The 13,362-nt window shown below is 36.0% G+C and overlaps 1 protein-coding gene and 1 long non-coding RNA gene across 2 annotated transcripts in view; one reads left to right on the top strand and one right to left on the bottom strand.

The window, feature by feature from the left end:
* The window catches only part of RIT2 (Ras like without CAAX 2), a 194,386-nt gene that overhangs the window by 102,989 nt on the left and 78,035 nt on the right, over positions 1–13,362 (bottom strand). The window contains exon 3 of the mRNA XM_080574737.1: positions 7,934–8,007. Within this exon, the coding sequence (XP_080430863.1) occupies positions 7,934–8,007 (74 nt within the window). The remainder of the gene's footprint in view (positions 1–7,933; positions 8,008–13,362) is intronic.
* Positions 2,144–13,253, top strand: LOC308185976. Its single transcript, XR_013943863.1, has 3 exons — positions 2,144–6,375; positions 10,818–10,930; positions 12,273–13,253. It is a non-coding gene; the product is annotated as an uncharacterized lncRNA (long non-coding RNA).

Raw genomic sequence — 13,362 nt, 5'->3', positions numbered from 1 at the left:
AAGCTTGCTCTGCTGCTCTGATAGTGACATGGAACTCCAGTGGCATCTACAGAACCATCCTCAGCCATTAGGCACAAAATAAAAGCAAGCACAAATCAATCAATCAATCAATCAATCAATCAAGCTTGCTCCACAAGCAAGAAAAGATAAACAGAAATGTATATCCAGTTTAAAAAAGAAAACATAAAATGTTCCATATTTTCAGCAATTATTTTCTTGAATTTCTATGTTGTTCTTAACATCTTATTTTAAGAAACTGAACAGCATTCCTTAGAATGTAAAGGAGAAGTGATATACAATTGAATTAGAACTGAAAATTTACTAAGGTTTACTTTTCCTCTTTTTTTTTCCTTTATTATTATTATTATCACTGTTTATTATTATTATTGTTTTGTTGTTGTTGTTGTTGTTGTTGTTATTATTATTATTATTATTATTGGTGGAGGGGAGATACCCCTTCCAGGTTCTATGGCAAAGCTACTGGTACTAGAGCTGTAGGTGGTCGCTTTCATTTTTAGGCTTGTCCAGCCCCCTCCTGATAGATTGAAATGAAAATCATTTGTTCAGAAAGCCTCTTTTTGTCAGATATCTCATGCAGTTTGCAATTCAAAGGTTTGGATGATTCATATAGGAACTGTGTAAATTTTGCTCTCTCATTTTTTTTATTTTTATTTCTTTTCTGGAGATGCCACCATTCAGTGTACTGGTGGCATATCCAGCAGCTACAGAAGAGCATAACAAACAAATCTCGTCAAGTTATGGTTCTTTGGAACAATCCACTTTTCCTGAGAAGCCTGGACACCCTGCTCTGCAAGAGACCCCTGTCTTGATCATTTATTATTTTCGGGTCAAATGGCACCACGCCATGCTGTTACACAGGCTTGTTTTCTTAGTGTGCAAGCCAAGTTTTTAGTCATGGAAATACCTTTTTAATGTGAATTTTGTGAAAACTGGTACAGACAGAAAAGAGTTTTCTGTCCGCTCTAATCATTGGGTCTGTGTAAAGCCACTTTGGAACAAATGGATTTTGATAGGCAAACCTCTGAAAAATGGAATTCCTAATGAGATTATCTAGGACAGTTGCATATATATAAAGAAATCAGGACATGCATGTCCAATGTCTGCCAGAAGTAACTTCCAGGAGCTCCAATGCCATTAAACAGTGGAAATAAAAGGTATGAAAAACAGTATGCAGTGCTAGAAGAAAGGCAAATTTACATAATCAGTCTTGTGGAGGACCTGGATGAAGTTCAGTCACACAGGATGTGCTTATGCTGGTGTTTTCCATGTAGTATACACCAGAATACAAAAAATAAAAATAAAAATAAAAATACTACAAGGAAAGATCTGGAAAGAAGAAAAAAAATGATTATGCTACCTTTATCAGAATACGTAACAGCACGTTTTCTTCTTTATATATACATGTATGAAAAGCTACAAATCAAACATGAGGCAGTATTGCTATTTATGTATCTTGGAAATAAGTTAGTATTTAAAGGAAGAAAAAGAAGAGGGAGGGAGAGAAGCGTTTATTGAAAAATGAAAGACAGGCATAGAAAGTACTCCTCCACCTGTAATATGGAACCAGGTGCATTAACTTCACAGAAAATGGAATGGTAGTGAGGATCAGAAATCTTACTAGACTCATTTAACCCTGATGCTCACCTTAAATGCTACAAAATGTTGTTACACCTGTTTACAAGAAAGATAAATACAGACCTGTAAATACAAACTGATTCATCCTTTATTACACCATGATTCATTTAGGAATGGGAAAGAAAATTGGGAATCTTAGTTTCTAATTGTCTGCTCTTGCTAAACTTATATACCTTTTTTTTTTTTTATAGCACATGACTAGATCTTTTCTGACTGAATTCAAAGAATATATTGCCCAGAATTTGAAGGAAATTGGAGTCAGATCTACAATTTCATCTATGATTTACTGGAACCTTTATTTTTCACTCACTATCTGTGCCAAAATAATATTCCTCCAAAATCTGTCCATTCCCATGTCAAATGACTTGGTCATGGGAGAGAATTTAGTTCACCCTAGAAAATACAGAACAGCTTGTCTTAGAAGGAATTCACCAATTTTTCAGTTGCTATGGTTTGACTTTCCGAGTATGTCATCATCAGCCTGTGAAACAAAAACAAATGAAGAAAATAAAATTAATGTTCTTCACCTAATACACTGTGTTAATGGTTGCTACTTAGTTCACTACAACTGTGCTTTAAAAATAAAATAGATTTCATTTACTTACTCCATTCCTAGTAGAAAGTGCACTAAAATTATTTTCCCCTTAAAAGAACATGCTGTAAAGGACCATTAAAATATAATTACTGCCAAAAAGGCATTTTGCATTTCCTTGAGATAAGCTGCAGTAGTGTAGCTTGAAATTCGACTTCCATTGATTCAGGATTACAGAGCAACATGTTTAGATAATAAGCAGAGGGATCTCAGATAACAGCTTGAGTGAGTCATCGGACTATAGTGTTTAGTCTGAGAAAGTGTGTTTATCTGAAGGGCTCTTGGGACTAATACGGTTCCTCTTCAAAGCTTGAAGCAGGGGGCAAAAATCATAGTCCTGGAGGTTGGCAGGATAAACATGTCCTGTGATTTGCTAGCAATTCAAGAGATGGATTTCACTACAGAGCATGCTGCTGTTGTCAGGTTGAAAAGTGTCTGCCTGAAAATGAATTCATGTGCACACAGCTCCAGACAAAGGAAAATCTGCCTGAAATGGCATGCCATCACATTTTGAGGACAATTTTTCAAGTCTCTGACTCACACTTGGGAAATATACTGGTGCACCAAGTTTATCATAAAAAGCTCACATTTTAACAAGAAAAAAATGGTGCAATAATCTTCAAATATACTGTCTCACTGACAGGTACAGAAATCCATTTTTCTGAATATGTGTCTGCTTTGTGTTTGAAAACGAGTTTGCGTTTATTACACAGGATCATCTCAGATTATTTTTCAGTGAAGGGAATTTGGTCTCTTTTAAAGTTCGGCGGGAGTTCTGAACATGGAGTCTGGGTAATGTGCCACCATAAGGAAAGCTGTGGCAAGAAAGAAGGCTCCTGTGTCAGTCACCAGTGTATTAATACAGCAGAAGAGATAACTGCTGTTTATATTCCAAGAGGAGGAATTCAAACTGGGCTCCACAAGTAGCAACATATTTTGAAGAGAGGGTTTCCCTAACCATGTGGAGGCTTTTTGTGGAGGATCAGAGCTGTCAGGGGTTGTCAGTGTCTAATAGGAACTATGAAGGAAAATGAACAAAGTACTTGATGTCTGAATATCCTTCCCTTCATACCTACAGGTTTCCTTGAAGTCAAAGCGTTCCCACCAGTTTAAATCTGTGTAAAAGTAGATGAGGTTTATGATACATTGGATAAGAAAGGGAAACCTCAAGAACTGACCCATGAACAAGGCTGGACAAGATAGTTCACGATGTCTTTGTAGATAATAGCTTTCATTTGCAGATTTTCAATAGTCTTAGTATTTACTCCACTTGTCAAATTGTAGCTAGCCCAGAGGGTTAAAAGGTAACTAAATAAGTCCTCTTAAAGAGGTCTTTTCCAACCTATATGATTCTATAATTCTACAGCTCAATCTTAAATTTACACTCCTTGTTTTTTGTTTATTTGTTTTCTGGTTTTGTTTTAATTGAAACGTAGATGCGAAAATAAAACATTTAATTTGAGAAGAGAACTTCTAGTTAAAGAGGAGCCAAATGCATCACTGGTGGCTTCTTTGAACATTAAAGATGAGGTTAAGGATACAACTCTTTTAGAGTTAATTGTGCCACTGAAAAAGAAAACCAACATAATTTTTTTGTTACTTTCCTTCTTGCTACACATCACTTTTTCAAACCTGATGGTGGGAACTTTATAAGTAATTGCTGTTTATGACAATTTGGCTACATGCAGGTACATTAGCAATACCTGATCTTGGAACTCTCTGGGGTAAACTTAACCTTATTCTGTCTGAACTTGATTGCTGCAAGCAAAGACAAGCAATCCTGCTGGCAGGCGTAATGGTTGGTGGTGAAAAGCAGGGGTAGGGAGTTCAGTGAAGCATATCTACTTACACTAGCCCTACATACATTCAGAACGTGCCTTTTACTATATCTTCTGTGGAAAAGAGATTTCAGAAAAGCATTAGAGGACAATCAGTGATGACATATCCAGAATTCATGGAACATCAGTCTGCTTCCTGTGAGGATAAATCTGTCATATTTAACAGTGTCCACCTGCATTTATGAAAAGAGGAAGATCAGTAACTAGATAAGCAACATTAATAGTTTGCGTTTTTAACATTTTTTGAATCTTTTTTAAATTCAGAAAGCTGAGAACCAGAAATATATTTCTGAAGCATCACATATGTTTTCAGTGTCCTGACCTGTATCTTTCAATTAAAATTTCTGTCTGGTTTCAGATATAAAATCAGATATGTGTTTTTAACTGTGGACTTGGCAATAAAAGATTAATTGCTAACTAATTGCACTATTTGGTCAGTGATGAAGTGTTCAGTTAGTGCATACATACATTCTCTAGAACAACAACATACATTGATTTTGGTCTGTTTCCATCTTGATTTCTTGTGTTTCCCAAACCGAGAAGAATTACAATTTTAGCTCCTTGATCTTCTGAAGTGATTAAAACCATGGTTCAAAGTTGATAATGAGGTATCTATGACTGTGAGGACCCCCATGAAGCACCTCATGGCACTACCAGAGCACACCACCAGCAGCATAGCTGGGTGCTTTGACTCTACCCCGAGTCAGTGAAATCACAGGTGGATTTCAGTCTGAACTTCAGCGAGAGTGACATTAAGCCCCCTGTGAGGAAAGAGGATATTTTAGCTGTTGACTTCAATGAGATTTGGATTAAGCCTTGATTTATTCTGGAGTTGTGCCGTGAAGATAGAGAGGCAACAAATTCAAAGACACCTGCAATGACAAGCAGCTAAATCCAGGACACATAGAGCGGACAGCTTCTGAAAAATAGGGGCCTAGGAAAGTGAGAGCTTCCTAGCATGGATACGAGACATGCTTCAGTGCTGACAGTCTGAACTGGAAGAACAGGGAAATTTAAAGCAGAGATTTTCTGTTATCATTTCAACATAGATCTTGAAATAGAAAGCTATGTCAGGCTGTGCGTGGTGTCCTGGGCTGGTATATCTGCAGAGCCTGCTGCTACCACCACAGGTCTCTGCTTGCTCCAAAATCTCTGCTTTCTTCATTAGGTGGTCTTTACATGCTCTAGGACTCTAATATGGATATTTGGGTCTCTTTTTGAAACAAACGTTAAATAAAACTCTACAGTCTTTCTCTACTGTTGTTTTCATCAGCTTTCACTGGCTACGTATGTTATTCTGACTTTTTTTTTTATTTTTTTTTTACCTTACAACTGTCATTTCTGATAATCTTCATAATATTTGCAATAAATCTCCCCCTTAACCTAATTATAAATGAGGTCTTGGTGCAGGCTTTTTATATGATCTAAAGTTAGAAACAAAAATTGTGTAATATTCTGGAGAATTTTTCCTAAAAAAAATGAATGTGACTAACAAAAGTTGAACTTGGTTTAAGCTGGAAAACAGCATTTTCAGCTACTTAAAGGTAAAGTGGATAGGGACATTTTTCCTTTTGCTTGAATCTAAAACAATCTTTCAGAAGGTTTGAAAATGTTGCTCCAATTTTATATTTTTTTTTTCATTTTAGAAGAGACAGAAAACAAAAAATAAAATAATGATTAAAAATACTTGTTCTAATGAAAAACAGACAAACAAACAAACAAAAAACAGTGACCTTGGTTTCAGTAATATAGAAAGAGAACAAAATTTTGAATATCTGATTGTATTTTTTCATGTAGAGTGCAACTTTTATGGTTCTTATAACAAAAACAAACTGAAAAAAAAAGTCAAAGTAATTAGTTATTTTGTTTTTTACAATGTATTTTTACTACATTTAAAATATACTCCCAATAAAAGAACATTATCCATTTTTTATTCATTCATTATCCATATTTTGCTTTGAATGTAAGGTGGTTTCCTATATATAAATGATATTTGCATGACAGATGCAAATTTGGGATTAGGTAGCTCACCCCTGCACAGGTCTATGTTTGGGAGCGCAATGCAATGAGTTCTGTGCCTACTGCACCCTCTTCTGTGGTTTGTAGAGCTTAAATACTGCACTTTCTCTGAGTGTCCACAGGCAAAAACAAAGCAAACAAACAAACAGAAAAAGAGCAAATTGGGAACACACTATAAAGAGGAAATTCTGTATGGTGTTTTGATCCTCCTTCCATTAGAAAAAAGGCTGTGTGCATAAACTCTTATTCATCAATCCTCTTCACCTGTGGGTAAGAAAGTATTTTATTTTTATCATTTTAACTATACAAAATAGGACTAAGATGAATTTAAGAGTAGAATGTAGTAGATGTAAACAGTGAACTATTTAAAAGGCTAGCACAGGACATCCCTAACACATGAAGTTTTACAAGACTAAGCAGCTGGAGGTGTAATTCCTCTAGTAATGGCATACTAATGGCAATATAGGGCTGAAGTTACTAAGCTCAGACCTTCTGAGTGAGTAAAGAAAATGTTGCTTCCACTTATCCATCAAAACAACAGATATTTTCACACGTATTATTGAGTAACAACTATGATGTTCCCACCCTACCCCCAGCCAAATCATTGCTGAAACTATGCTAGGGTTATTATGCATGGGAAACTTCTTGACCTTGTTTTAATAATGGATTGTAGGTCAATTAAATTCGTAGCTTTGGAGACTTGCCTTGAAATCTAGCTTAACTTTTCTCAGAAATCAAACACTTTCACAGGAGAATCAGCAGCAAGCCAGTCACTGGTTAACTGCTGGGACTGTAAAATTTTGGGCCAAGGAAGAATAATTCAGGGCATCTTTTGATTCCTGAAACTGGGTTGAGTTCACTTTGAAATTGGCCTATATTTCATTCACATGTAAAACTCTGACCACAATCCCTCTGAACTACTTTCAGCCTTATATAACTCTAATTCTAATTCCTGACAGCAGACTGCATTTCCCACTGTTTGCAGTGCAGAGCTAAGGTGCACTCAGAAGTTTGGGACACGGAGATCAAGGTTTCAAGGCTTGTACTTCCTAAATCATTTTTTAAGGATTTATTGTCCTTGTTGACTGACTCATTCCTGTACAAGGTGCACATATACTACGAAAACTCATGAAACTATCAAAGCCTTCAGACAAAACCTGTCACATACCTCAGTAAAAGATCAAACTGCTGCAACATTTTGATTAAACAATAAAAAAGTTTTGAGATGGAAAGGAGATGAAGTGAGTCAGGTTGAAAAATATCTTTCATTTAACCCCTCCTTTGGCCTTAGTGTATGTGAAAAATGTAATTCCTTTGCTGATACTCATACACATACATACAAGTTTTACGTACACTGTGACTTACTCTAATGGGAAATTTTTTGTCGCGGGTAAGTATTTGACATTTAAACATAATATGGGGAGGAGAAGAATGGTAACAAAACACTTGATCTACAAGTACATCAGAAGTTTCTTATAGTATGTAGAAAAGCAGGGATTAAAAGCACAGAAAAAAAAATATACATATATATATATATTCATTCCATGATTGTGATAGATGTGTCTGCATCCAAGAGAAAAAGAAACAAACAGCTTTTTAGCTTTTATTTTATTAAATTTGTCTGTCTCTTATGGTCAGCTTTTGAAGTTATACTGTACCACTGAAGCACTTGTTTAATCTCCTTTGTTAATTCCTCAGTGTTATTCTACCACTGATCCCTTTATGTTTGAATAGGGAGGCTTGTTTCTAGCTCCATGACCCACATATCTGAGGTTAAAATCTTTGGTTTTATCTCTGATAGAATGGTTTACATTGGGAAACTACTTACCTGTCCAGCAGTGTCTAGAATATCCAAATAGGCTGGTTCATCATCAATTCGAACTTGAGTTTTGTAGGCATCCTCTGAAAAACACAGTGCAGTACAACTAAGCATAGGAGTGGCTCAGTGAAAGGAAAACATAATAGCATTGCTAGCTTGGAGTAGGATTTCCCAAAGCTCTCCAGTCTGACCTAACTTTGCTTTCTTTTGAGTCACAAAGAGCCCTTCTGAAATCCTACCATTACTGAAAAGTATTAGGGAGCAATCTAGTCTTTTCTACTGCACTACCTCAAGATACTGTACCAGTAAATTTGCCTGTGTTGAAAAGGATAGGCCATAGGTGTCGCTTAAGTCACAAAGCTTCAGAGGCTTTGTGCTGGTGCTAGGCACCAGGCTGTTTTTTACTTACCACAACCACACTTCCACAAAGCTTTTCCATTAAAAAAATTCAAGGTAAACATTGTATAAATTACTGAGAGTCTCCCTGTGGCTGAAGAGGCCTTCTAGATCAGATTTGTCAGAGCAATTAATTAGGCCTCTACTTCTCTGTATCTCTGGACAGGATGCCAATGAAATTTTTAAAAATAAATTCTGTAATCAGTGCCCTCATACTCATCATGGCTTGGGTAGAGGAGGGAAAAACGGTTCTTGGTGGACTGTTTCCTTAGCTCATGCTTTTTCATGCTAAATTTGGAAAGAGAAAACTAAAAAAGGTGAACTTCTATTTTCAGAACCTATTTTCCTCACATTTCAATTACATTCCCCTCTCAATATTTGTATTTCCTTCCTAAGGTTAAATAGATCTCAGATATCAGGCCATGTTTGTACTTGAACTAGTCCTAGAAATTATCTGTGTTGTTTAATTAAACAATAATGCATAGGAATCTGAGTGGCTTTGGTGACTGATTTTATGCTTTGCCTGTGCACTGAGGCATGAAGACAAGACAAGTGCATTTAATGCATCTGAGAAGTGCCATTAATCAGCATGAACATATGGCTGACCGTGTCCCATGGCTCAGTCCTGTGAGCCCTGGCTGCAAGAGACCCCTGGAGGACTTAAGCTCTCAATGGGATTATCTTGTAGGTAGCAGGACTTCTCAAGACATTCAGATTTGTGCCCTATATATCTTGCATTATATGACACTATAGAAGCATCTAAAAACCTGGTTTCTGCCTTACTTTCACAAAGGAAAAATAATAATAATAATAATAAAGCTTTAAAATATGAAGTATTCAGGATGGTATTAACTTGGTTCACCCCTGCATAGTCAGTGGCAGGCTATCTTTAACGACATAATCACATACAGTAATTTCCATGAATCCTGCTTCTTTTAGGTCTCAGTTCAGCAAATTGCTTAGGAATGTGCCTTGCTTTAAACAAATACCACTGATCATCCCACTGATATTAGGATGACCCAGAGGCTTAATTAAATATATGATACATTCCTAGCTGAGAAAGCCAAAGCACTCCAACCAGCATATGCTTCAGTCAATAGATCTCTTTCTAGGTATTGCTGAATAAGAATCTGCATGCCAAACTTTATAGATTGAAGTAAGCTGTTTATATGATCTGTAATCTATTATGGCCCAACAATGATGCACACAGTATTATTTGTATCTTTTAACCAAAAATGAAAATAAAAATAAATGAAAATAGGTAGTATCAGAAATAATATTTCCTTCATAAAAATAATATGAATAATATAAAGTATAATTAATATATTGCTATGCAGGTGGGTGTCCATTTGCATTACATTCTTGTATATGTAATTAACATATGACTCGCATAAATTTTGCTTGCACTTTTTGCTCCTCAGCTGGATAGTTAAAGTCAAAATGTTGTGGTCCTATTTCTCTCTTCACTTAGACCAACATGAGTTTGATGCAGTAGCTTCAAAGTAGATGCTGCAGATAGAAATTTGCCTACTTAAATGCAGCCTGGACAAAAATCTAGAATCTGGAATCTAGAGAACCCATGTCTTATTTGCTAAGGAAAGGAATAGGGGGTTCAGAGCTAGTTATAACTAAATGACTAACCTCTCATATCAGAGTTTTCAGTAAGTAAATGGACAGGTATCTACATGTCTAATACCCTGTTGAGCTACTCCAGGTGTACTCTGAATATCATGCCACTGTAATCCATAATGTTATAACTGTGAAAAGCTAGAGCAAGGCCTTGGAAGAAAGGTAAGAATGTGTTTATAACCCTTTTACTTTGCAAAGAGAACACTGAGCATACAAACCCAGTGTCCTATTTTCATTTATTCTGTTTTCTCAAACTACTGACCTTAAAAATAACCTTACAAAGATATGCCAGATCACTGTCCCATTTTCATTTTTAATATATGCTAACTTCTGCTGGTGTTGGTGAAACATATCCTACTGAACACTGACCAAGCACACAAATCTAGTTTTCTAGGCAATTCTGTTTGGAACATGTACCTTACTTGTAGAATTTGCCTTTGCCCCAAGAAATGCTGAGATGAAACAGGAAAGACATATGACTTTCATTTGTAATATTCTTTCTCTGTATAAGAAGGATACAGATAATTTTTAAAAATTTAAAAATATTCTCAGCTGGGGTCTGCTAAGAAGGGGTATTCTCAACCTGTATTTGAATGAGAACGAGAAGGGAGATTTAGCACCTACTTTTCTTATGGCACTCACTTGAGAGGAAGTCCTAAAGGACTTCCTAAAGGCAAATGTTATCTTGAACCCACACCCTCACATCAGATATCAGATCATAGCACTCACTCATGACCTATCAGCTTTGTAAGGCTCAAACAGAGCCAGCCTTTTGAGAGACACTGCCTTTCCATTTACCCTGTGTATTTGCTGACCTTCTGGGCTTTTAGGACAACATTATTGTTATTTTTATTTTTTTTCCCAGCAGAGGAGGTAAAAGGAAGATGCATACCTCAAAAATCATGCTTCCCATCTCATGTTGTACAGACCTAGAAGAAGAGGTAGTGGAAGAGCTGTACCACTTAGTTCTGGTCTACTAAGGTAATTCTTTTTAACTGGGATTTAATCTGAGGTAGTAATGGAAATAGAGCTGAGCAAGGGATTAGGCAGATAAACACCCTTATTTTACTCAGTTGAACTATAGGGCAGAAGCAGATTCAGAGTTAAGCATGTTAAACAGACTTAACATGGTGTTTAAATGTGGACAAAGAATAACAGAAGGGAAGATGTTTCACAAACATAGGAAACAACGTGTACAGAAAACAAAGCAGAAAACTGTTCGCCAGGTGCACTAGTAAACTTGCTGTCTAATCTTATCACTTCAGAAATTACTCATATTATTAAAAATGTTGTCTGGTATATTTACACTATTTATAATGTTTGAGTACATTACATTTTCTTTCACCTAATTAATTTATATAATACTCCCTTTAAAGTTAGTTGGGAGCTGTTAAGCCACAAGTATCTGGATTTTACATCCTACAGCTTTAAGGAGTGATCTTTCTAAAATTTATTAAAAGGTCAAACTGTGGCTGGAGTTTCAAAGTAACACTAGTATGAGGTACAAAAAAAAATAGAGGAGAATAATAATCAGATATCAGACAATTCACACAATCAGACAATAATTGTATTTCTTATATTAAGTTCAATGTGTCTCTTTCTGTGAAGCCAGCTGTAAGGTCTTGTCTTTTGGTTTAGGTAAAATGCAGCAGAAAGATAGGATATTATAAGAAACAATTGAGGATGGAACTTATTGCTCTTGCTGTGAGATTTAACAATGATCCAAATACAGACTGTAAGAATTAACATTTTATAGGTATCAAAGAAAAAATGAAAACAAAACTTCTCCATCAATGGGTAATCTGTGTAATAGGTAGCTGATTTATGAACTGGATAATTAAATATCTGGCAAAAAAAATAAAGATAATAATTTTTAAAGAAAATTATGCTGTGTTTTTTTTTTTTTTTTTCTCTCATATATAATGCAGGCTTCTTTAAGAATAATATTCCCTGGAAACATTAAAACTAAAAATGAAAATAGATTTAAAAAAAAAAAAAAGAAAAGAAAAATGGCTTAAACATTATACTGTGTGGCTTGATCTGTTATTGACTTTACTATTTTGTGGGGGGAAGAGAAGGATCAGGAAACAAACAGAGCTCCACCTGTTATCTGACTGACACCTATTATTTTATTATTAATATTTATTAAAGGAGGAAAAAATCTCATTTAAATCAAGAAAAAATGTTTTCTCATATGACATGTTTAACCTGTTTTCATAATTGATTGTCCTTTGCAGTATTATTAAGGAAAAATAAAAGCTTCCTTAAGTCTTTTGTTATTAATATTATTATTTTGTAAAATTAATACATTCTCTTTTTTCAGCTTTTATTTCTTAAAGGACATCATTTTGGAGACAGAAGAACAATAATTAATGCAGGCTTGTGTTGCTATCAGTTATCTTAGAACTGGAGAAGCTACATTCATAAAAAATATATCAAAGCCCTTTTTCAGCTATGAGCAGGTAACTGCTTTGTGACAAATAGATCTGGATGCTGTACAATTTAAAGTGGTGTTGGAATGGAATTTTCATCTGCATCACAGACGTGTTCCAGTCACTGAAATATAGGTCAGTTGCCCCTTTCTTCCATTTGTTAATTCTGCTTATGTTACTTCCAAATAAATATTCTCTCCTATTCTCTGTCTTCTACACTATCAACTGCAGATTCTCTCATATATATATGAGCCAAAGTGTATTTGCTTTGGCTAAGGAGGTGCCAAACCAGCAGAAGGGAGTCCAAGCTCAGTCAGTCACACCTGGAGTTCTGCCTCTTGTTGTTCTCCGTGTGTGCCAAAGAGACAGCAGGATATGCAGCTCTTGGTGTGCTTAGATTATCTGCTACATATGCATTTTAATTCAGAGATGCTCCTGAATATAGAATGATTATGAGTCTTTGGCTTGTAATGGGTAAAGCCTTGTTTGTTCATTAAATGTTGCTAATAGGGGGGTTTCAACGGTTGACTGCTTATACCCCCAATATCCTGTTGAAGGAAAAAAACAAGTATGGGAACTTCCTGTTAAGTTAAAAATTGCAATAGAAACCAGCTCCAAATAAGGGCAAAATGGCATTCCTCCTTGCATGGGAACACAGATACCGCAGCAAAGTCACGACACCAATGCAGAGGAAGACGACAATCTTCATCCCCACGACCACCAGAGGACTGATGGAGACCACCTAGCAACAGGCCGCGCAGTCGTAGAAGACACCAGGAGGTGCTACTAAACCCGGAACTACTAGGCTATAAATCAAGACTCTGGCGGACTTAGGTGTGCGCCGTTGGCGAAGCAGGAGACTCCCCAGCCACCCAGCGCTGTTTTACTTATCACTGCTTGCTGAATTGCTCAAATAAATAGAAATTCGATCTACCTTACCCACGATGTGTCGGGAATGATTTCTACCAAAACTAATTTATA

This window comes from Anser brachyrhynchus (assembly GCF_964034855.1).
Source record: "Anser brachyrhynchus genome assembly, chromosome: Z".
Classification (NCBI taxonomy): Eukaryota; Metazoa; Chordata; class Aves; order Anseriformes; family Anatidae; genus Anser; species Anser brachyrhynchus.
Note: the sequence above shows the minus strand (reverse complement) of the source record. Positions and strands in the feature narration are given on the sequence as shown.